Genomic DNA, 23,150 nt, shown 5'->3' with positions numbered 1-23,150 from the left:
TGACATGCTCGTGCATCTCTGCTGAGCACCACACCCTAACACACCTGTGTGCTCCTGCACAGCTTGCCCACGCAGGTGGCACCCACTGGTTCCCGGCCCCTCCGAAGCTCCGGTGCTGGGAACGTGGCGGTGGAATGAGATGTGTCACCAAGTGTGGACAGCTGTGACAATTCCTGCCCTGAACGGGACTCAGGGGGCTGTGGGTGACCCACGCGGTCTGCGGGACTGGAGCCACGCCTCACAGGGAGGAGAGCTCGGGAGGCTGGGCGGTGCCAGGAGCTGGCCACGGGGCTCTGCAGTAGCAGAGGGCTGCAGTGGGAGGATTCTCCTGTGGGCACCAGCAGCGGGAGAGCCACGCAGGACACTGGGCAGGGAAGCTGGCAGGAAGCTGGCGTCTCCGCTGGCCCTACACCAAGATGGACACCAGGCAGATGTGCCAAGCTTGCAACCACCGAAGCACCACGCAATGCGGGCATTGCCCACGTGGTGGGGTGCCAGGAGCCGATGCCCAACAGCTGTTTCAGGACAGCCATGGGGAATGTCAGAGGCAGGGTGCTGCCTCCCCACCAGTGCTGTCTGCCCCAGGGAGCTCAGGTCCTGTAAACTGGAGATCCTGACCTGGTCTCCACGGGGTTCAGATTCCAAAGAAAAAGGACTCCTGGAAAGGTCCTGTCACACGAGGCCCTGCACAGCATGAGGCTGCAGCTGCAGCTAAAATGATGATGCCAAGTCCCAGTGGCCAGGGGCTCAGTCTCCTGGAGGGAAAAGTGAGATCATCGGGACAGAATAGCAGGTCTGTCTTCCTACACAGATAGTTGCCCGGAAGCTAATAGAAGTTCCGAAGAAAAGAGTCTTATTTTCTTAATCTCAGCTGGCACAGGGTGGACATGGTCCTTTCAGTGACCAAGCAGGCCCAGAATAATCAGGAAACAAGGTGGATATGGCCCTGGCAGGGACCGTATTGACACAATTCTCGAAGGAGCAATTGGTCCCATCTCCCCACTCACAACCTTGATAGTTGGTAAGGATGTTGAGTGTCCTCCTTAAAGCATCCATGTAAGCATTTGTGCAGTTGACTTCCCACTATTCAGTCTCTCACCTCTAATTTGCTCTGTATTTTAGACTTTTACATGATATAAGTTCCAGATTTATTTCAGGATCCGACTCAGACAGATGTCATTGTTTTTGTTTTAATGATAAAATGAAACACCATACCTCCTGTTTCAACTCTTGCCCTGATGCTTGTTTGTCTGACCATGAAGTCAGATAGAAAAGAGAAGGGGGTGATGTCCTGCCTCTACATCCTTCCACATGTGGCTGGGTGAAGAGTTCAGACTCAGCCCTTTGTCGTTTGGAGCCTCCCGTGACGGCTGTGGGTCATCTCAGTTGAAAGGGGTGCTAATGCCCCTGTCAACAAAAATGGAAAAAGATGAATCACGTGTGACCTCCTGCCCTGTTCCTGGCAATGGTGCCATGGGCTTGGGCTCACACACCTCCAGCAGCAACCCTTACTGGCCCTGTGCTATGTTGATGACTCACATACCCGCATTCTCCCTGCCCCGAGCGCTTACTTCCTAAAACCACCTTCTCAGAAGGAAAAACCCACACTGCTATCCCCATCTGTTTTGCTGCCACCAGGTCACATAATCAGGACACAGGGTGATGAGGAAATTCTCACTCTCTAACAAGTTTCACTAATATCTTGAAATGCCCCAGCCTACACCTAGGCTACCTATAGCTGTTATTTGAAACATACACAGTCTGCAGACCTGAGAAGAACTAGGTCATGCTGGCCCCTAAAGGCAAGTCCACAGGGATGCAGTTACAAACTACAGCCCAGCACCAACACCACCAAGACCTTGAAAATTCTATGGAGACGGGAGTACTCCTGATATCCAAAGGAAGCTCTGACAAAGGCTCCCGGCTAACCTTGAAGCTTCCGTGGAAGGTCACCAAACATGGTGCAGAAGCATTTGGCCCTTATCAGCATGATGCTTCTGAGGTGTCAGAGAGGCTGCATCTCCGTGCAAGCCAAGAGTCTCCTGACTGTGGGCACCTGGGGAGGCCTCTCCTGACACAGTGCCCTCAGCACGCCATGGACACAGTGACACAGACAAGGTGGCTTAAGCAGAGTGCTAATCCCCTCTCCTCCTCAACTTAAATGTTTATGTAAACCTCGCTTATGGGATTTGCAGACTTGCATGACAAACACACTTTTCTCTGCTTTCTAAAATAGCGCGAATCATTTCACCAGCAGGCACTTAAATGTCTTGTACCATCAGACATATTAAATACTTTGAAAACTATTTATAGGAGTTAAGTGTGAATTTCTGTAACTTTTGGGAGTATTTTTGGTTTGGTTGGGGTTCATTTTTTTTCTTTGTTTCTATTTTGCGTTTCCTGACACATGACAGGATCAGTAGAGAGAGAAAAATCAGAATCACTGATATATTTACAGATACAAATTCATGATGTTGAGCTATTGGATGAACGCTAGCGTTAGGATATGGCTCATAGCTTCCTAAGTGTTAAATGATGGGGGGCTGAACCCCTGACATTCACAGATGACAGAAAAGTAAATTTATAAACGAAAAGACAGAAAAGTTTGTATAAATATCTGTGAAGAAAGCTGCCATGCAGGCAAGGGCAGGGGACAGGAGAGGGGGACACAGGGGACAGGAGAGGGGGACAGCACTCAGCCTACTCTTCACATCTGCAGATGTCTCGAGTAGATCCCAGGGAAGCTCAGCACACCGGTCAGCAGGCCAGACACTCCTGTGGCTGGGCTGTCAGCTAAGTTCCCAAACAGTCCAGCAGCGCAGGATGAGGCTCTGACAAAGACCGCCTCAAGCCCTGCCCTTGGTTTCTTAATGCAATTGCATTCATGGAAACTTCAAAGTGTCTTGCACGCGTGACAAACTTCTACACTTGTACACACACTGAGACATTAGGGCTATAAGCAGGCTTACAGCCCTTGTCACATCTTTAAGACATGAAGACTTTGCAGGGATATTCCGGCTGGAGTCGGAAGCCTCCTTCCAAGCACCTGAGCAGCTAAGTGTTAGGAAGTCTGAAGGTCCAGCAGTGTAAGCGTGCAGTCCTGGCTGCTCAGGGAGGCTAGACAGGAAAAGCGCTCAACCCTGTTGGGTTATAATATGAGTTCAAGGTCAACCTGAAAATTTAGTGAGACCATGTATCAAAATAAAAAGTAATGGGGCTAGAGAGACGGCGTGGCAGTGGCGGCCCTCGCTGCTTTTGCAGAGGACCTGAGCCTGGCTCCCAGCTCTCACATCGGGCGACACACAGCCACCTGTACCTCCAGCTCCAGGGCGTCTGGTGCCTTCTTCCTGCCTCCAGAGGTATCCATTCGCACTGAGTGGACACACACATACCTGCACACACATAGACAAGTGAATAATGAAAAAAATCTTTAAAGTAAGCAAATAGCAAAGAGTCAAAAAGAGATAGGCACTTAGCTCAGAGGGCCAGTTCCTGCCTAGTGCCTGGAGTACGGACACAATTATATACAATACACATACATGCAATTCATTCACCTACCAAATATGTGCTCGTGTACAGACACACATATACATAGCACACAGAGCTGCATGCACACACATACCATGAAGCTGAGAGGCGGCAAGAAGGACACGAAAGTTTGCACCCTCGTGACGGGAGCTTTCCGCTGCTCCTAGCTTCCGACCTGTACTTTCTGAAGTGGGCCTGCGGACCCCATGACCCGCTGTTCCAAAGTTTTTTATTTAGACTTTTTTTCTATGAGTTAAACCACCTCAGACTTTATTGTCTGTGAAATTTAAAAGTGTTACCTGACTTTGCAAATGAACTTATCCAGTAAAACACTCACGTTATGTATGTTTCTAGAGAAAAGTCTGTCGACACCTGTTGGGTTACTTTCCCCTCAGAAGTAACCAGCACCTTGTGGAATTGTTGTTGTGTCAATGGCTGGCAGTAGTTCCCCATCCGCCTGGGGCCGCAGAGCCCCGCATTCCAGGGAAGACCTGGCAGCTGCTTAGGACTCGGGCCACCACCAGGTGGCGCAAGCACTTCCATCAAGGCCTCAGTGCCCAGGGTTTCCAGGCTCAGCTGGGGGAATCAAACATTTGCCACCTGGAGAAACACACATACACACACACACACACACACACACACACACACACACAGCCATGGTGCTCCCAGGATGAGGGTGCAAACACCCCCACGGTGCTCCCAGGATGAGGGTGCAATGTACTTGAGAGGACAGCTTCCGTCCCAGCCACCGGGCCACACTGGGTGGAGAGCACAGGGGCTGGTGTCATCTTGCCAGAGTGGCAGTGAGCAGGGGCCTGGGGGGCTTGCCATTCTGTCTCCCTGTTCTGTGGCTGCGGGCATGGGCACCAAATGGCCATCGATCAGGAAGGTGTGCCTGGGGCAGACTGGGCACTTCAGGTCAGTGGTCATCCCCCAGAGACAGGAGCCTGGCAGCTGCTGCCCCTCCCGACTGCACAGCTGCACTCCCTTCCCGTGCTCTCTGCTTCCTCCTCACCCAGCTCAGTCCTCCCCGAAGACTGACTTACACACCCCACCAGTGAGCTCACACAGCATCGGGTTCCGGCCAGGGCTGGCTCAGGGCAGATTCCATGGTTTGGCTTTGTCCCTTCACTAAGGCTATAACAACCATCAGGCCTGCCCTGCATGGGTCTGGCCAGCTCTCCTGCCCTGTCACTCCCCTCAGCCTTCTCCGTCCGTCTGCTCTGAGCCCACTAGAGCACCTTCCCAGCAAGGCCCCCTCGGCTTCCGCATCTTCTTGGCCCTTCGCTTACCATCTTTCCTTTGCCTTCTTCCCTCTCTGAGGGAAGCTCTTCAGCTTCAGTCTGCTTCACAGAAGAGGGGATTTCCTCCTCCAACAGGATGGACTGTCCTTCCCCCAGGCGTCCTAAACACTCCCGCATCAGTGGCAGGATACTGCCATGGTCCCATTCACTTCTGGTGCCGTCTGACCAGTCAAGTTCAAAGCCAGTCAGGAAGCCAAACGGGGCCTTTCTCTGGCCGGGATTTGATAGCATAAGCTTCGAGGGATGTTTGACTGGATTCGCAGCACCATCAGCCATTCACCACCAGAGACCCTCATCTGTGTCTTGGACAAGCAATCTTGTCGAGCAGAAGAGCCTTGAGGTTTGCAGGGTCCCTGAGCAGACACTGGCCAGCCACGGTCTTCACCCTGAAGAACTCAGACTGTGTGTGTATGAAAGAGCCCAAGATGTGGCAAGGTCGTTCCCCGGTACCTGCCCAGCTCTGCCCAACAGAGCGTGCTGCGGCAATGAAAGCCTGTCACCTAGGGCCCTTACAGCAGCCACTGGCCATGAATGGCCGCTGAGCCTGGAAATGCGCTGCTGTAATGGAGGGAAAAGACTGTGTCTCCCGTTTACTTTGAGCCCTGCCCTGTGGCCATGTAACAAGCAGGAGTGCTGAGGGGCAAGGCATGCCACCTTTATTCTTTATCACTTCACAGAATTCGCTGGGATCCACAGCGAGATGGCAGTTTCCACAACAATGGCCTTCGCACTTTGGAAGAAAGCTTCTCGACACAGGAGTTTCAAGGGTGAGACAGTCCGTGCTGCAGGGAGCTTTTAGGCAGGAAGTAAACAACTCAAAACAGTTCCACTGGGTCCCTGAGATATGACCAGATTCACCTACACCCTCCTTCCCCCAAGCGTGTCGCTCTCAGAGGAGCCACTGCCCAGCAGAGGTCCAGACCAGCAGTCGGGAAGGCCGCTGTGCAGCCCCAAGCCTCTGCAGGTTGAGAGGTGTGGCCATTTCCAGATTTCGTGAGCCAGCACCCATCCTTAGGAGGCCTCTGTGCTGCAGCTGTCCTGGAGTTATTTCTGCTCCTGTACGTGCCCCTCACCCATCTCCCTGTAAGCACCCGGGAAAACTCGGGGCTCAACCCGGTGGGCTGTGGTGGTGTCCGCGCCTTGATCTGTCGTGGGTTCACTGTCCACGATGAACAGACGTTTGTCTTCACAGCAATGATCTTGACTAGTGTAAAAAGCCAACGTCTACCTCAGCAGGAGCACAGTTAAGATGGGAGTGATTGCTAGAGAAACCTGTACAAACCAGTTTGGAACGCAGGGTGATAATGGTGGAGCCTCTAGGTTGAGCGTGAGTGCCCTGGACGCAGTGAGGTTCTCTGGGCGTACCTACTATGTAAAGGGGATTTGGGAAGGGCAGGACTCCATCCTGAGTCCTAACACAGGAGGAGAAGCCACTGACATCTCCTGACGTCCTTCTTTAAAGCTGCTGCATTTGTAAGCATTGTAAGTCTTTGAATTGCCGCCCAAATCTTAGCATTCAGAAAGGCAGCCCCAGGACTGGAGAACTGGCTCAGTGGTTAGGAGCACTGACTGCTCTTCCAGAGAAGCCAGGTTCAGTGTCCAGCATCCACATGGCTGCTCACAGCCATCTGCAGTGCCCCCTCCTGGTGTCTATGGGCACTGCGCACAGACAACGCACACATATAATGCAGGTAAAACACACACACACACACACACACACACACACACACATATAATTTTAAATTTAAATTTTTTAATTATATATATAATTTCAATTATATTTTTTAAATATAATTTTCAAAAGACAGGACCAACTCTCAGCCCTCAGCAGAGACACTTTCTCATTCAGTGGCCAGCAGTTAATACAGCGACTCGTAGTCACTCAAAGTGCAGAGAATAAGTGACACAAGCTATAGTCATCAGAGAGGAGGGAGGCTCGAATCAGAAAGTATCTCCATAAGATCAGGCTGCGGACAGGCCTGTAGGGCATCTTCTTAAACAGTGATTGATGGGGAGGGGCCAGCCTATTCCATCCCTGGGCAGGTGGTCCCTGGTTCTATAAGGAAGCAGACTGAGCAAGACACAACGAACAAGGCAGTGAGCAGCACCCTCCACGGCCTCTGCATCAGCTCCTGCACCAGGCTCCTGCCCTGCTTGAGCTCCTGACTTCTCAGCGATGGACTGCGATGTGGCAGCGAAAGCCCCTGGGAGGTGACCATGTTCCATTGGACAGCCTATGCCCAGCCACGTGGGGCAGGACTTGTTGAAAAAGAAGATCACATGAGGTTGGGATGAAGGTCTGGGAGGAGCAGAAAGAGGTGCTGAGATCACAGAACAGATCAAAATGCACTGTATGCACCTGTGAAATTCTCAGGGAATAAATAAAAATACAATAGAAAAACAGTATGCGGCTCTGCTTTCCGGTTGTTTATTAAAGAATGTGTCTCTCTGTCCAGCTCTTTCATGATGATGGCAGAATGTAAGCTTTGTCCCTTATGAGACAGAGTCCAAACAACAAATTCACCCGAAACCGAAGTGGCAAGGGTGAAGGGAGCCAGTGGGGGTGACGGTCTGCCGGAGAACGTGAGACAGGCACCGGGCTTTGCCTTCGCTTGCTTCAGCCCACTGAGCCCCAAACTGCCAGTCCACTCAGGGGATGCAGTCAGTTCGAACTGCTAAGCTCCCAATTCTGTAATAACGTGCAGTAACGTCCCCAGCTATAAAACACACTCAACTATCTATGACCGTGATCCCCAGCAGAAACAGCTTGACGGTTGTGGCGAATCTGCTTCTGCCCTCTGTGGGTGAGCAAGCAGGAGTGTCAAGCCATGAGGAATATCACCATGATAAGCCCTTGGGTTTTGCTCAGTCACTTTAAGGAATTCACCAAAGCCACGAAACATTTCAAAATCACATTCTTCTTGGAACATAGGAAAATCGGTTCCTTCCGTCACTATGAAACATCAGTTCTATGACTCCCACGTGGCCGAAGCAGAGGCCCAGACTCGGGTGCAGAGGAAAACAGCACTGGTTGACACACACAACATGCACGTGCGAAGGCTCTACTAGACTAGAGTTACGCTTCTGACCTTCTGAGGGCTGGTGAGGTCAAAGGAAACTCGTGGGTGACTGGCCGGGCCGGGCCGATGTTTACTGGGTTCCTGGTAACGAGAGCAGAAGGGTCAGTGGGCTCTCCCGAGAGGCAGAGGCACAGGGAGCAGAGATGACCGCTGTGCAAAACACGCCCTCACCTCCCCTTCTTCAGCAACGCACTCCAAGCCCAAAGAGCAAGCTCACTCTAAGACTCCAAGAGCCGCTTTTACCAGACCAACATAGATGCAAAGATTCTGTGTTTTGTTTTGTTTACTAATTCCCCTGTGGAAGTTCTTGCTTTACCTGGTAGGGCTGTTTTTCTTTTTAAACATAAGATATTTGTGTTTAAATAACACACATGCCTTCTAAAAGAACAAAAGCAAAACAGAAGAGCTGAATGGAAGTTCTTCGCGCCCGGCTCTTCTGTGGCATTGTGTGATGCTGGTGTCTCACTCAGAGACCTTCTAAACTAACCCTGGCTACCAGGCCAGCGACCTCACCCTAAGGTGACGTGAGCACAAGCCTACCGTGCCCGTGAGTTTACCCCTGGGAGACTGAGGCAGGAGAGGCATGAGTTCAAACCAGCAACACAGTGAGACCCTGTCTCAAAAGCAAAGAAGTTATGAACACCATTTTCCTGCCAGCCCGTGGGCAGCCGTCCAGAGCGGGCCGGGCGAGCGTGGCGGCCATCTTAAATAATGCAGTGGGGCGGGATGAATTATTCATCCTGGAGTGGATTAGTCCCGGGGAGTGTTGTGGGTCCCGAGTGGGAGCGTCCATCGGCAGACTCCCAGGAAGGCCGGGCAGCTGCTCGGCGATGGGGCGCCTGCGCAGGGTCTCTGGGGCGCCTTCTGCTGGGAGTGCTGCGGGCTCTGCAGCTGTTTGCTTCTGTCTGTGCTGCTGGGTTGCACAAATGCACTCCGCTTTCTAAATTTATCACAGGGTTATTTCTGTTTATCGCAACAGGAGGAACGGATTAGTGGAGAAGGCTCAAGCCGAGTTATGAAACATTCATGTGCCCTCGAAAACAGAATGGTAAAGAGATGGAACTGCTAAAATAAGAAAAAACAGAAAGATTGACTGATGGCAAGTGACGGCCCCAGAAGAGAAGGAAGAGTGGCCATTTGTGTTAAGCGCTCACCTAGGTACAAAGCCCGTGGCTTTAGACCAAAACAGAAAGAGTTCTCCTGTCCCGTGGGCTAAACTCACAATTAAATCCATTGCGTCTGTGCTACCTCTACCACCACAACGAGCCCTCAGCCAGCATGTCTCACCCTCCCTCAGCCACTAACCAGCATGTCTCACCCTCCCTCAGCCACTAACCAGCGTGTCTCACCCTCCCTCAGCCACTAACCAGCGTGTCTCACCCTCCCTCAGCCACTAACCAGTGTGTCTCACCCCTCCCTCAGCCACTAACCAGCGTGTCTCACCCTCCCTCAGCCACTAACCAGTGTGTCTCACCCCTCCCTCAGCCACTAACCAGCGTGTCTCACCCCTCTCTCAGCCACTAACCAGCGTGTCTCACCCTCCCTCAGCCACTAACCAGCGTGTCTCACACGCTACCTCAGCCACTAACCGGCGTGTCTCACCCTCCCTCAGCCACTAACCGGCGTATCTCACCCCCTACCACACACTCACCCCGCCCCACAGAAGCCAGCAGTGCAGGGCGGTCACGCTTGGCGTGTGTCCATTTTGATCATCTCTTTTTTCTTCTACTTCTTCGAGACATTCAATGCCTGAATTGGGCTCTGCAGCCTAAGATCTATGCTTCCACCCATGTTGACTGTGGTGTGTCTTAGGGCACATCTAAAGCACTCAAGACTGAAAACAATTCTGCTGTGGATGGTGGGCTGCCTGGTCCTCGAGCCTTTGCACTTGGTGCTGACCCAGAAGCCGGAGACGCTCACTGCTGTGGGTGCACATGAAATAGTTTAGGAGGCTCCTGGAACTCAGGATGCTGCCTTAGAAACAGGCTACCTGTGTCGACAGGAACATTTTCCCCAAGCCGGTCACTTGGGGAACAAATGAAATGGCCAGTTCTTGGGCCTGACCTTGTCTGGGCAGCTGGAGGAGCCCTAAGAGTTTGCACAGGCACCCCACGTGCTTTGGGGTATGCTGAACTGAGATATCAGGGTACCAGATGCGGGTCAGCAAGCATTCTTCAGGAATTCCAACACCCAACATCTGGAAACGCACCCCAAGTTTCTATCAGGGTATGGCCTGAATCAGAAGCGTACATTCCCAAGACAAACCCCATGGGGCTGAAGAGATGGCACAGTGGTTAGGAACATGTCCTGTTCCTGCAGCAGGCCGGAGTCCCAATCCTAGCAACCACACAGCAACTCCCGGTGACCCATAACTTCACTTTCCAGGCACTATGACACCCTCTTCTGGTCCCTGGTGGCAATGGCAATGCACACACATGATACACATGGGCAAAACACTCATACACATAGAGCATATAAATCTTTAATACTCTGATACTCTGGGAAGACCCCACACGGGTCTGAGGTTGAGAAAACGGATCTCCAGGCAACAGAGGGTTAGGTGTTCTGAAAGCCTGTATCTTCCCCCTTGACAGGGCTTGCATCTTCCGTGGCGACCCACTGTTCTGAGGCTCCTGGCCACGGTGGCTATGACCACTGTGGGGTACATCCCTAGCTTGACCTGTCCCCTAAGACTCTGTCCCTCCGACAATCCCTCACCCTTCTGAAGCCTCACAAGGACTCTGCACTGACACTCTCAGAGGACCACCAAGGATCTGACTGAAGAGCACGACCCCAACCCCCATGACTTCACCGTGCTGGACACCAGCACTCTAGACCTCAACTGGAAAGATGGGTTGTGGGAACCGCTCTGTCAGAAGACGGGGTCTCCTAGCCTTCTGAAACTGGGCTTCCTGTATGGTACAGGCTGGAGAAAGGCCAGGACGAAGATGCACAAGCAGCTCTCACCAGCCTGGAGATGCAGGTGTGCAGAGCTCGGCGGTGCCGGAAGCTGGAGCACTGACAGGAAACGGCTGAACAGTCCTGAACACCGCTGTCTCTTGAGCTGTACATAGCCCCGAGCTCCTGCTTGGCAGCTGCCATTTACAGAACCAAGCTTTGCCTGCTCCGAGGCCTATTAGCAACAAGCAGGAGCTGCTGGCACCCTGTGTCCCCATGGATAAGCCATTTACCTGGTCCCGGGAGCTCCCCAGCAACCCCAACTCGGAAGGGTAGCAGCTTCGGGCTGCCCCAGCTAGAGAGCTCAGACCAGTCTCCTCAGACTATGATCTGGGTGGAGTAGGGATCTGCAAAGCCATCCAGCCTGCAGCCAACAGCCCTGAGCTCTCAGTAGCCGGCACCCCACGCTGGAGAAGAGCTGGGGCCACTATTGACGCTGAGGGGGGCACATGTACAGAAATGCCCCATGGCAATGTGAGGGGCCACACTCAGGAGACAGAAGGGAGGCTGGAAGGGCAGAGGACAGACTCTCCCCGGCCTTTCCAGGAGCACAGTGCAGGGCTGGAGAGGGTTGGAGGGCGGAGGGTACCCAGACTATCCCATCCTCCCAGGAAACCACAGCTCTGAGCACAGTGCCCATCACCCTCCAAAGGCTCCCAGATAGGCTGGGATGTGGGGCTGGCCTTCAGGGAGCACCGCAAGGTTCCCTCCTTGCCTTGCCTCTGCAGTATTTTGTCTCACCAACAAGAGGAGTCGCACACCATGCTTGCAGCTGGATGGAAGAGAGGTCCTGGGCCGCCTGCGTCCTTCCCAACCTGTGATCCCGCCCAGGTAGGGCCACCAAGACTGTACACACACCGCCCCACAGCCTGCCCAGCGTTCCCTTCAATGGCCACCTCCTGGTCACCAGGGCAGTGCTTCTAAAGAAAGCCTGCCTCCTTCCCACTCCTAAACTCCAGACCATCCAAAGATACACAAGCTTTGTTGAGAAAAGCTGACCTCTTCGTCCTCCTGCCACGTAGCCTGAGGACATGACCAGTGTGCAGCAAGGGCCAGTAGTTTATCCCCGACACCCACCTCCATTTACGCCACAAATGAAGACATAGCCCCCCCCATATCTTCTCAGCTGGCTTCCTGTGTTCCCCTAACACCACCTAGATTCCCAAGCCACCTTCCTGAGCATCCGTCAGAGCCTCCCGCCCACCTAAAGCCTCAACGGTCTGTGTCAGCGGCAGAATGCAAGCAGGCAGCTGAATCCCAGAGGCAGGGGGAAGAACACAGCCCAGAGCCTCCTGGAAATCCGAGTCAGCCCATGTGTCCAAAAAGAATGGTCACAGACCACAAAGGCACTCACACCAGATGCCATCACCAGAAGCCGACAGCCACCACTGCACAGATCAAACCATCAGTGAGGGATGTGGAGATCTGAGGCAACATCCCCAAAACAGATGAGAAGAGCACCCCCTCTGAGCAGGGACCCCAGGGTGGGCTCCCCTGCAGTGCATCTTTCTGGGAGTGTCACTGGTACAGGTCAGAGAAAGTTGCTGGTTATGTTTCCTAAAATTTCAAATAGAAAACATTTTCTGCATGTTAACTCCAACTCATACATGTATGGTAACCAGTCCTGACTCTTAGAAAACAAACATACTGTGTTCTCACAGTTCCCAGTTTTAACTGTGTTGTCCATCAAACACAACAGACTTATACATTCAACTGCAGTCTCCCTGACAGCATCTCATAGAGACCTCAGAAACGCTCTCTCTCTCTGTCTCTCTGTCCCTGTCTCTCCCTGTCTCTGTGTCTGTCTCTCTCTCTCTATGACTCTGTCTCTATTTCTCTCTGTCTCTCTGTCTTTATCTATCTCTGCCTCTCTGTCGCTATCTCTCCTGTCTCTGTGTCTCTCTATCAGCAGTCTCTGTCGATGACAGCTCCAACCTCCAAGTGGTTCTACACATGTTCCTGACAAAGAACTCTTCCCTTCTCCACCCACAATCCAGTCCCAGCAGAAAGAGGTTCCTGACTCTCAACATCACAGCCCAGAAAGCCATTCTCCTGGTTTTCAAACCGGCAGTGAGCATCCTTCCCTGAGATGCACAAGGCCCTGTTGTGGGCACAGGCTACACAGATTCCAAGTAGCCAGGGCAGCTGGGCTAATCCAGGCCTAGAGATGCTTGTCAAAGAGAACAGCAAGGTGCGTGTTGCTCATGACCTATTGGCTCAGGTGAGTATGCTCCAGTCAAAGTACATCTAAACCACCAAACCAGACCTACAGCCGCAGCCTCAGAAAAGCAAGGGCTCCTTCCTTTCTGTGCCCCCTCCCTGGCAGGCTGTCTGCTTGAACAGAGGTGGGGAGGAGAGCCTTTCTTCCACCGTGAATATTCAACACAAACCTACCGCAATGTTTGCGGTTTTAAATGGCGCAGGGGAAAGTCCAAAATGTTCTGCCTCACCTGATAATGAGGGCTGCTGCTGTGGTGTTCTGGAAGGCTGACTTCAGCGGCCTTGGGAGGGAGAGAAGCAATCTCTGCAATAAAATTTTGTTCAGTGTAATACATGATTTTTGTTAAGAAACCAGGTTGCATATTCTAATAACTAATTAGGACTTCTGAGTAAGTGTATTTGCTCCTATGTAGTTCTGGCATAAAATAATCTCTGCAGTTTTAGATCAGGAATGTATCTCAAGGCACATGTATTAACGACTTGGGGCAACTTGAAATGATGGTTCCTTTACGGGGGGGGGGGCAGGGGCACCTAGGGGGAAGAACTCAGGTCACAGGGAAGAAGACCTTAAACACAGTGCTGGACCCTGAAGTGAGTGTTCTTCTCCATAATGCCCTGTTCCACAGGCCCAATCCTTTGGAACAGGGAGCCAAAATTAATCTCTCCTCCTTGTCTTGGCTGTCTCACACAGCATCCCATGGGTGGTGGAAAGCTGATGACAGAGTTGTGAGGACATGGCTGTTTATCTCTCTACAGGATAGACGTTTAGAACTCCGTGCTTTATGCATGTGCTATAAAAACAAGGGAAACTGACTTCAAAATCAGTTCCTTTCTTCACACATTAGTCTTATCTGGACACAAGATGACCCAAGGCCTCAGTAGCTGGCCAAAGAAAACAGACACTGGGCAGGGCAGGGGTGGGCGGAGAGCTTAAGTTCAAGCCATGATTGTGAACACACTACTTGCAAAATTCTCAAAATACAATGAATACACAACAGCAAGAAATCCCGGAAGAAGCTGGGCTTCTCCGGCAGCAACCCATGCTTTTAGGAGCTCCTCAGTGTGACACGCAGAATCTGGGATGCACAAGGGAGGCAGCCTGTGAAGTCGAAGACGGGGACACTGAAAATTAAACCCCAATGTCGCAAGGGCCCACCGCCTTAGGGTCTTCCCTTGAGACTTGTTTTGCCAGCCCATGTGACAGAGACATCCTTTCTAGGCACTAAGAATGGTGTGTGCCACTTTTCTCTTTCAAATCCTATTGGGACATTGCCTACAGAGAGTCCCTACCCTAATGTGACTACCCAAAAGGAGATCCTGCAAAAAGGCTTCTCAAAGTAAAACAACTTTCTTCTTCTTGTTCTTCTTGTTGTTGTTGTTGTTGTTGTTGTTGTTCTTCTTCTTCTTCTTCTTCTTCTTCTTCTTTTTGTTCTTGTTCTTGTTCTTCTTCTTCTTCTTCTTCTTCTTCCTCTTCCCCTTCCCCTTCTTCCTTTTTTTTTTCTTTTCTTCTTTCTTCTTCTTTTGCCTTCCAATAACCATCCCATCTATCTGATCCATGGGGAGCAGAATTCTGTGTGCCAGTTATACTTAAATCAGGTTGAGTTTGAAAGAAATTGCCTGTAGTAAGTTAAAGAGCCATCTGATAATTTTAAAGAAAAAGTACAGAGGAGGAAAAGTCTTGAAAGTTATATTTTTTAATATTCATTCTATTTAAGCTTTAAGCAGACCAGAAGCCCTCTACTTCTAAATCTACTCCTAGACTACTCTAAACTCTAAAACTTCTCCTAAAAAATTATCCAAACACTTACTGCTCCCAGAGCCTAGGTTCTCCTGCTTGGGAGACTGGTGTCATCAGCCCACGTCTTCCTCTGCCCCTCCTGGTACTCACGTGCAGCCCTTGCTTCATCCGAACTGTACCCGTAGTTTTCCTTTCCACTTTTTAACCTTGTCTCAGGAAGTGCTTTGTTTGTCCTCATGTTTGTGGATTTCCTGGAATTAGACCATTTCAGTTACATCTTCTGAGAGGTCGACAGCCTGTGTATTCATGCCCACCAGTGAGCGAGGGAGAGGGCTCACCATCACAGGTCTGTGGACTCAAATCCCCAGTGGGAGCTCAACTCCCAGAAGCCTTTAAGTGAATCTGGAGTCAGTAACCAGTGACCCCAGGCCCAACCATTCTACCGTCTGTTGCTGAAACAGGAACACCTGCCTGCCCTCAGCTTCCCTGCCTTCACTTCACAACAACAGAATTCAGGGGTTGGAGCAAAGACTTTGTGGCTGGCAAAACCGAAAGTATTTACTCTGTATTCGTTTGCACAAAAGTGAGAGGTCCCCAACATAAAGCAGACTTGGTGCGGCTTTGTAGGGGAACAAAGCTGAGCCGTGGATAACCAGAGGATGAAGAACGCTCATTAACTCCTCAGAGCACCTTCCAAGGAAACAACCTTAGAATGCGTATACAGAGCTGTGCCCGACCAATGGCTCGACATGAGCCACAGACAACACAGGGGTCAACATGGGTGAGGAGTTCCCTGCTGCCCATACACTCGTGATCGATGAGAGCTCTCACATCCCCCGGGGACAGGGGACACTGGACTGCTCTTGTCCAACAGTGGCAACAGTTACAGCTGGACACATCCCTACCCCATGACTCTCACTGCTGGGGGCGGCACAGAACTCCGAGCAGGAGAGCTCTCACGTGTCCCACAAGGACACACAACACTCAGACCAGAACCCCCTGAGACCTGCTGGACCCCACATGATGCTGGGGAGAATTAGCCCACATACAGCTACACACATACAGCTAAGGCTGTGTGTCATTAGAAAATATCCCCACTTACCTGACACAGTGCGGATGGGCCAGTGTAAGAGACTCTGGAAGGCAGCCATGTTTGCACAGGTGTGTGTGACACTTCTGTGTCCACAACACTGACGGAGACATAATCTTACAGTGTGGGGAAAGATGTAGGAGGATGTCTCCTTTGGGGGACAAGGAGATAGCTATCTACGCAAAGTCAGAGGAGACCTTGGGGGACTCTGGGTGCACTGGCTCTGGATTTTGGCAGAGGCCACGGCACAGGTGCTTGAGAACACCAGTCATGTCGCATACACTTTCCTCCTCTTATGCTTGTGGGTAAAATGTCGTGAAACCCATTACTTTAAAAAGCAGCTACACTAACATGAGTGTTTAAAGATGTTTTAAGTTAAGTGTGGGGGAAGGGTATGAACATGTGACCGCAGTGGCCATGTGGTGAAATGAGGCTGTCTAGTCCCCTGGGGCTGGAGTTAGAGGTCATGAGCTGTCTGGCATGGCAAAAGCCTGTGCAAAAGCAGCTCTTAGTCTCTGAGCCAGCCCTCCAGCTTCTCTGGAAATACAGTTTTAACTCCTATGCTGCTTGCTGATATAGAGTTGTTTATGTCTTTCAAGCAGAAAAGGCAGATAATAAAACTACAAGAACGCCTTTCCTCAAACAAATGAAATAAAGCCAACCAAAGAAAAACACTACCAAACCAAAGTGGTATTTGTTAGGCTAGTGTTTGCTAGCAGAAATAATATTCAGAATAGTGTCAGACAAAAAGAACATACTATAAGATAAGGGTGCTATGCTCCAGATTGCACAAAAGCCTGCATGTTTACCTCTGTGTAACACATGACACAGATAAACATAGGTAACAGTAATTACTTCTAGACAATGGATCTACACATGGCATTAACATTGCTTCTCAGACTTATCTGCATTTAATTTCTTTTCTATGCTAAACATGTCCTGAATCAAGAAAATATGTGTGGTTGTTTTCATGCAAAAATTGTAGGCGGCAGAGACAGCAGCATGGATGGACGGAAGGGGAAAGCCAGGAGATGCAGTCAGGCAGAAAGCCACGCCTCGTGCCCTAGGACAAGGTCATCCTCATACAACCAGGAGCTGTACATACTCGAGGGACCCTTGAGGGGCAATGTCGGAGATCATCGGCCCTCTGCCTCAGGACCCTCTGCCTCAGGGCCTATAAACACCATGGTGAGAAACCAGTAGGGCTGAAAGCTGTGCACAGCTCAGCCCAGCACCCACTGCAGACGGGCAGAGGGCTCTTCACTGTTATCCCGTTGCCATGGCTACCCACGTGGCTGTATTGCCGACTGTGAGCCTCACCATTTTTGTTAGGTAACTCTGGGTTGCTCACTGTGCCTTGAGACTCTGAGAACAGAGTCAGAGGCTATGGCGACAATCGACCAGGCCCAGCCGAGGGTCTGGGCTATGAACCCCGGGTAACCACAGTCAAGACAAATGCCAGGAAACATCCTGGGAATTGTTTGCTTGGTCTTCCTAGCCTCACATCAGGCCCCAAAGGGCAGTTTCTAGACTGTTGCTGGGTGATACCTCACAATGCAGCTGCCTTTCTCAGAACCTGTTTTTTACCAGGGCCAGACCTGTCCATGGGACTGTACATGGTCAAAAGGTTTCTAGTTCCAGAGCCTAGAAACGTTCTAATCTGTAGTAAACACTGGCTGCTGAATGCACGGGCTAGCAGGTATTCCTGTGAGCGCACGGGCTAGTGGGGACTCTTCCTGTGAATCTGGACTTAGTTCACTCAAAAGTGTGTACAGCACTCTAGATGGTGGGGAGTGGGAGGATTTTCCCTCCCACACCTTATAGGCATCTGTCTGGCTTGGCTGCTCATGCCCCGTGCATCCTCTGCAGGCATGTTGCCTCATGGCAGGCAGGACGGCAGCCACCGACAGTCAGTGCACAGGGTGCTCTCGTGAGAGAGGCCGGAATATCAGGTGACTGGGGGCCTGAGGCCCACGATCCGTCCACCCAAACTGTCTCCGCTCTTGCCCAGGCAGCCTGCACTGTGAGTTCGTGGTCAGCTGTTTCTCAGAACCTCTGATTTTAGTACTTACTGGGTAGCATAAGCCCCAACCCTACATTCCCATGCTTGAATGCTGCCAAATGACCATTTGGCTTTCTCTTGGCAAAAAGATGATGAGGTTTCCAACTTACCTTATTTCATTTTGGTAAGTAGATTCTGAAAAATCAAAGAGGGTGGGGAAGAAAATCCCGTTAGCAAAACAAGGAGAGTGATCCTAAAAATAAATTCTCACTAATTTTCTTGACTCCCTGACTTTGAAAACCCTCACTTTGACCCAGTCCATATTCAGTGTGACCCTGCACTGAGTCAGTAAGTGAATAAGCCCAAGGAAAACGGGTTTGGCTCAGAGGAGTAAATGCTCTGTAGGTCCTAGAAAGATGGTGGGTCCCCGTGCAGGGGGTGATAAATGTGGTACCCAGGTTCCACAAGCTCCGTCGCCAGGAAGGGCTCCCTAACCAAGCCAGTCAGTTGCCACCGTGTGCCAGCCCAGCAGAACTGCCCAAAGCACATTCTCATCGATGACTGCAACATCCAGCTTGTGGACTCCAGGGTTTCTTTAACAAAGAAGCCACTGATGCATCTTGCCCCGTAATGCTGATACCCGCTTTGAATCAAGTTCACAGGTTCACGTTGTCTACTCACATCCTGTGAGCACACGCACACACAGTGCTGCCATTCCAGCCCTAGCCAAGGTCCCAGTCAGTGGACCCTTGGACTACAGGGAATCCAGAATCTGAAACTTTAAGCCACACACCAAGCACACCAGTCTGTGTGCAGGAGCCAGTGTTTCTTTACAACCTCTCATAACCAGGACAAGCGTTGCTGAAAAAAATGGAAAATACCCACTTTTCTAAATTTTTTAGGTATAGCCCACCTATTTTCATTCTAATAATATCATCGGATTCAGGTCTCAAACTAGATGCAGAACAGTTTAATCTGCCTTGAAGGGCTCCCTGGCGTCCCTCCATCAGAACCCTCAACGGCGGGACAAGCCACTTGCCTGACGATGGGGATGGGTGCGGGGCTTGGGTCCTTCCCTCCACTCTGACTTTCCAAGGCCTCGAGTAGGATGAGCAGGACCCTCGTCCATCCTCAGTCAGTTCTCAGAGGCACATGGAGAGTCCCCAGATGCCAGCAGAGGGCAAAGCTTAACACGTTATGAATTGAAATCATGTCAGGATAACCCAGAAGGTCACTGTTTTTCACACTTACATCGATATGTAGGAAAATTTCACTGCAGCCACATCTGACCTGGTGGCATGGGCAAGCACTGTGACTGGGCTGTGGCTCATCTCTGTTCACAGCCCCAAGCCAGACTTGTTGCAAACAAGAGAGGGAAAGAAAAAGCTCACGCTGGGCTTTTCACCACGAAGTTACATAAAAGGACAAAAGCTAAGATGCAGCCCAGAAATATTTCTACTATGTCAGCACACTCGCCTGTAACTCATTGGATAGGCCAGGCTAGCCTCAAAGCTGTGAAAATCCTGCAGCCTCAGCTTCCTGGATACTAGAATTACATACACGAGTCACTGTACCTGCTCAGGACTCTTAATATACATTCTTAATTTTCATAATGTGATAGCACTTATAGAAAATCAAACTAAAAAGAAAAGAAAAACTACTCAGGTTACCTGGAATAACATCCAGCCACCAGCCTTCTTATGGGGCGAATGTAGGGCAGACAGGAGACAAGAGGAGGAAAAAATCTCAGGCGTCAGGACGTCTCCACCAGTTCCATGAATGCTACACCAGAAGTCACCAGCTGAAGGCACTGGCCTTCACACAGTACCTTCTCAATGAAATGGAAGATGCCTCGACCATTCTCACTTAAAATCCAGCACAGGATGCGGACACGCTGGGCAACTCCTCAGCCAAGCCAGATTCTCATCCAGAGTTCAAAGTCCTTCAGCTTCCACTCTCCAAGGAAAAAGATTAACCCCCAAATCCGAGTTCGGGCAGAAGCCACAGCCACACCCTGCCCTCACACTAGGTGTGTGCTTTATCTGGCACATCTCAATGAGAGAAACCTCAGTGGAAGACAGTCAGTCCATCAAACCCAGTGCACACACAAAGTGCTCACAAATTTAACAATGCAAGACAAGTGACAGGCACCCAAACATCGAATCTCTGCTCTTACAAAAAATAATTTAACTGTAGAGAGTATTCAAGGCAGAAAAAAGACAAAGATTCAGCAGTCAGAAAGTCTGGGCTGTCACACGTCACGTCATCCTTAGGCACTGAAGTCTCAAACTGTCAAACTCTGACAAACTGCATCATCCTACACCTGACCATCCACCAGCTGCAGCTCCGCACAGCTGCGAGCGCCTCCGCGGACCCCCTCACAGGCATGCTAATTTAGCATTTGCCTTGCTTGACTCTTTGCCACTGCAGCCTCCCTCACCCACACTGGGCCACTGACATCACACAGGACAGGAAAGGACCTGGGGCATATCCTGACCAATGGCATCTGGAAGAGCAACTGCATACTAAGTGAATGTCCCCACAGAAGTCAGGTAACCCAGGCTAGCAGGAAGGTCTCACTCACCACCTCCTCAGATGTGGAAACAGCTGGACTCTGGGGGGTTCCACGGGGCCCAGAGCAGTGGTTCTCAGCCCTCCTAATGCTCCTCATGCTGTGGTGACCCTCAACCACAAAATCACTTAATCGCTACTTCCTCACCATGTGCGTATGATCATAATATGAATGCATGAACGCCTGATATGCAGGGTGTCTGACAGTCCACCCCTGACATTGACCTAGAGGACAGGCCTCTCTGCTCTGCATCCTTCCCACGGTTCAGCTTTGCTTTGCTCAGCCCCAGCTCACTAAGGCAGCATGGGAGCTGAGAAGAATATAAATCTACCGTGTGACACGTTGATAGGAGTAGGCACCAGGAAATTACCAGAAGCTGCTCCGTGTACCCATCATTCTATACATGAATTGCCTTTTCTAGGGAAAACATTTAGGATCTCTGTTCAAGTCGTGATATAGTAGGACTAATGCAGGTCTCCAGAACATGCTTGCTCTAACCAAAGCCTGGAAGCCTTTAACCACCACGCCCCAGTCCCTCATCCCCACCTCTAGAGGCCACCAATCCATTTCGATTTTGTGCATTCAGTTGTCGAGTGTGCCACAAACAGCCATGAGCACACCACACCTGCCTTTCTGTAACTGCTCATTTCTCTTAATGTATCTGACTTCATCCTTTCCCAAATAACACTATTTCTACACTTAAAGGCTAAATCATATCCCCTTATGTGAATAAATGTATGTATGTGTATGTGCATACACATGTTTGTATGTGCACGTGTGTGCATGTGTATGTATGTATGTATTCATGTATGCATATATGTATTCATGTATGCATTTATGTATCCATGTATGCATGTGTATATGTATACATATGTATGTATGTTTATGTACGTATATGCATGTGTGTGATTGTGTGTGTATGTATGAATGTGTATTATGAATGTATATGTTTATATGTTGTTTTTAAAGAAAGAAAATCCCAACCGTTTGATTTTACCAATGAAGACTCAGGAGCCAGATGCTGGGGTGGAAACCTACTAGCTCAGAGAGGTAACAAAGCACCAGCTGACCTTCCTATGCAGCTCACAGCCCAAAGGAAAAAGTCAAAGGCCCAGGCTAAAGCCAGCTAACTCAGCTGACAGCCCAGGAGGAGAATGTCAAAAGCCCCAGAGCCAAAATGCCCTTCTTTTCCACAATGTCTTAAATATCCCTCAACTCAAAGTCCCTCCTTTTTGTTAATCCCTGTCAGCTGGTTTCTTGCTCTGCCTCTTGATGGAGGGTCAACTTTATTAAATCCTGTATACAGAAAGCTCTTGAATTAAAGGTGTGTGCTAGGGCTGAGCCATGTAATAATCTCCTGTTTATAATAAACAGAAAGTTCTTTGGATTAAAGGTGTGTGTTAGGGCTGAACCACACCAAACATAAAACAGGTTTTTACAGTTCACAGTGTTGGGGTTCACAATGGGACCAAATATCCTGTTGGATACATACATGTATGTTACATACATGTATGTGTGTGTGTGTGCATGTGGTACTGCCTTTACACAGTCATCAGTTGGTGGACACAGCCTATTTCAATATCTTAGCTGTTGTGAACAGCTCTGCGGTGAATCTGGGAAGGCTTGTCTCTGACACACTTGTTTCATTTCTATGGACATTCACCCAGCAGGGAGAGCTGGATCACATCTGATTCCATGCTTAGACCTGAAGAACCTCTAAGTCCTTCATGGTGGCCACACCTACTCTCATTCCAGCCAAAGTGCATAAGTTCCCCTGCCGGCTCTTGTCCTTTGCCTACGTGAGGACAGCCATCTGCCGGGGTAGTGTGCATCTCACTGTGGCGAAACTCACCCTTTGGAGAGGTTGGTAAGCTCACTCACTTCAAGTGCTTGAGCTACAAATTCAAACCCCACAGAAATTCATATGGAGAAATAATACCTTTCTTTTCTCTCCTGGAGACACAGCAGCAGAATATTATAATCAGAGCAATGATCAGGATCAAGAGCAAGGAAAAGGCCACTGCCAGCAGGATGATGGCCCAGGTCGGCAGCTGTGTGCCTTCCTCACCAACACTGTCTGCAGGAGCACAGAAAAAATAAAGTTTAGTGACCTCTGTACCTTGTGGGCCCTCTGATTCTAGCGGGCTCCACTTGCCTCCTGTCCTTAGCAATGTAACCTTCAGCCTGCTGCAGCAGGGCATCCTCAGCCAACCTCCCACCCATGTTTTTAATGACTCAGTCCTCAGCAGTATCTCCCGTCCAGTGTTTATTGGTACACGGAACTGCTTTAACCTGGGTCCAATTATCAGTCGGTTGACACCGCCCACATTCCTGAGAGCTGGGTAAAGGGGGACTCCAGCAAGGCAACTCCCAAGGGTTAGCCTCCTAACTACCGTGCTGGCACAGCCTTTGGTTAGCCAACCCTGTAGGCTGGAGAATGGTGGGTTCTGGCATCCAGATTCCCTTGTTCTGTGATTCCACAGCCCAAAGGTAATGGGAGCACCACAGGGAGGATACACCACAGGAGGGAGCACCACAGAAAGGGCAAAAGCTCTGGTACACAGTGCTCCCCAAGGCCCCACCAGAGCCCACCACTAACGCTTTTCTCTGCGGTCGTGGAAGCTCACTCCAGCTCTTCTGGAGCCAATGTTCTTAGTG

General features: G+C 50.4%; 1 protein-coding gene across 2 annotated transcripts in view; it reads right to left on the bottom strand.

Moving 5' to 3' along the window:
* Nucleotides 1-7,238: 7,238 nt before the first annotated feature.
* Nucleotides 7,239-23,150, bottom strand: part of Igsf5 (immunoglobulin superfamily member 5) — a 36,385-nt gene continuing 20,473 nt past the window's right edge. For both annotated transcript variants that reach the window (XM_021654941.2, XM_021654943.2), the window contains 5 exons: nt 22,432-22,569; nt 18,091-18,115; nt 14,979-15,079; nt 13,321-13,394; nt 7,239-7,993 (listed from right to left, as the gene is read on the bottom strand). In XM_021654941.2, coding sequence (XP_021510616.1) covers nt 7,898-7,993; nt 13,321-13,394; nt 14,979-15,079; nt 18,091-18,115; nt 22,432-22,569 — 434 coding nt within the window. In that variant the 3' untranslated portion in view covers nt 7,239-7,897. The remainder of the gene's footprint in view (nt 7,994-13,320; nt 13,395-14,978; nt 15,080-18,090; nt 18,116-22,431; nt 22,570-23,150) is intronic.

The sequence above is a fragment of the Meriones unguiculatus genome, chromosome 17 (genome assembly GCF_030254825.1).
Source record: "Meriones unguiculatus strain TT.TT164.6M chromosome 17, Bangor_MerUng_6.1, whole genome shotgun sequence".
Taxonomy (NCBI): Eukaryota; Metazoa; Chordata; class Mammalia; order Rodentia; family Muridae; genus Meriones; species Meriones unguiculatus.
The sequence above is the reverse complement of the archived record's forward strand: the minus strand, read 5'-3'. Positions and strand labels throughout refer to the sequence as shown.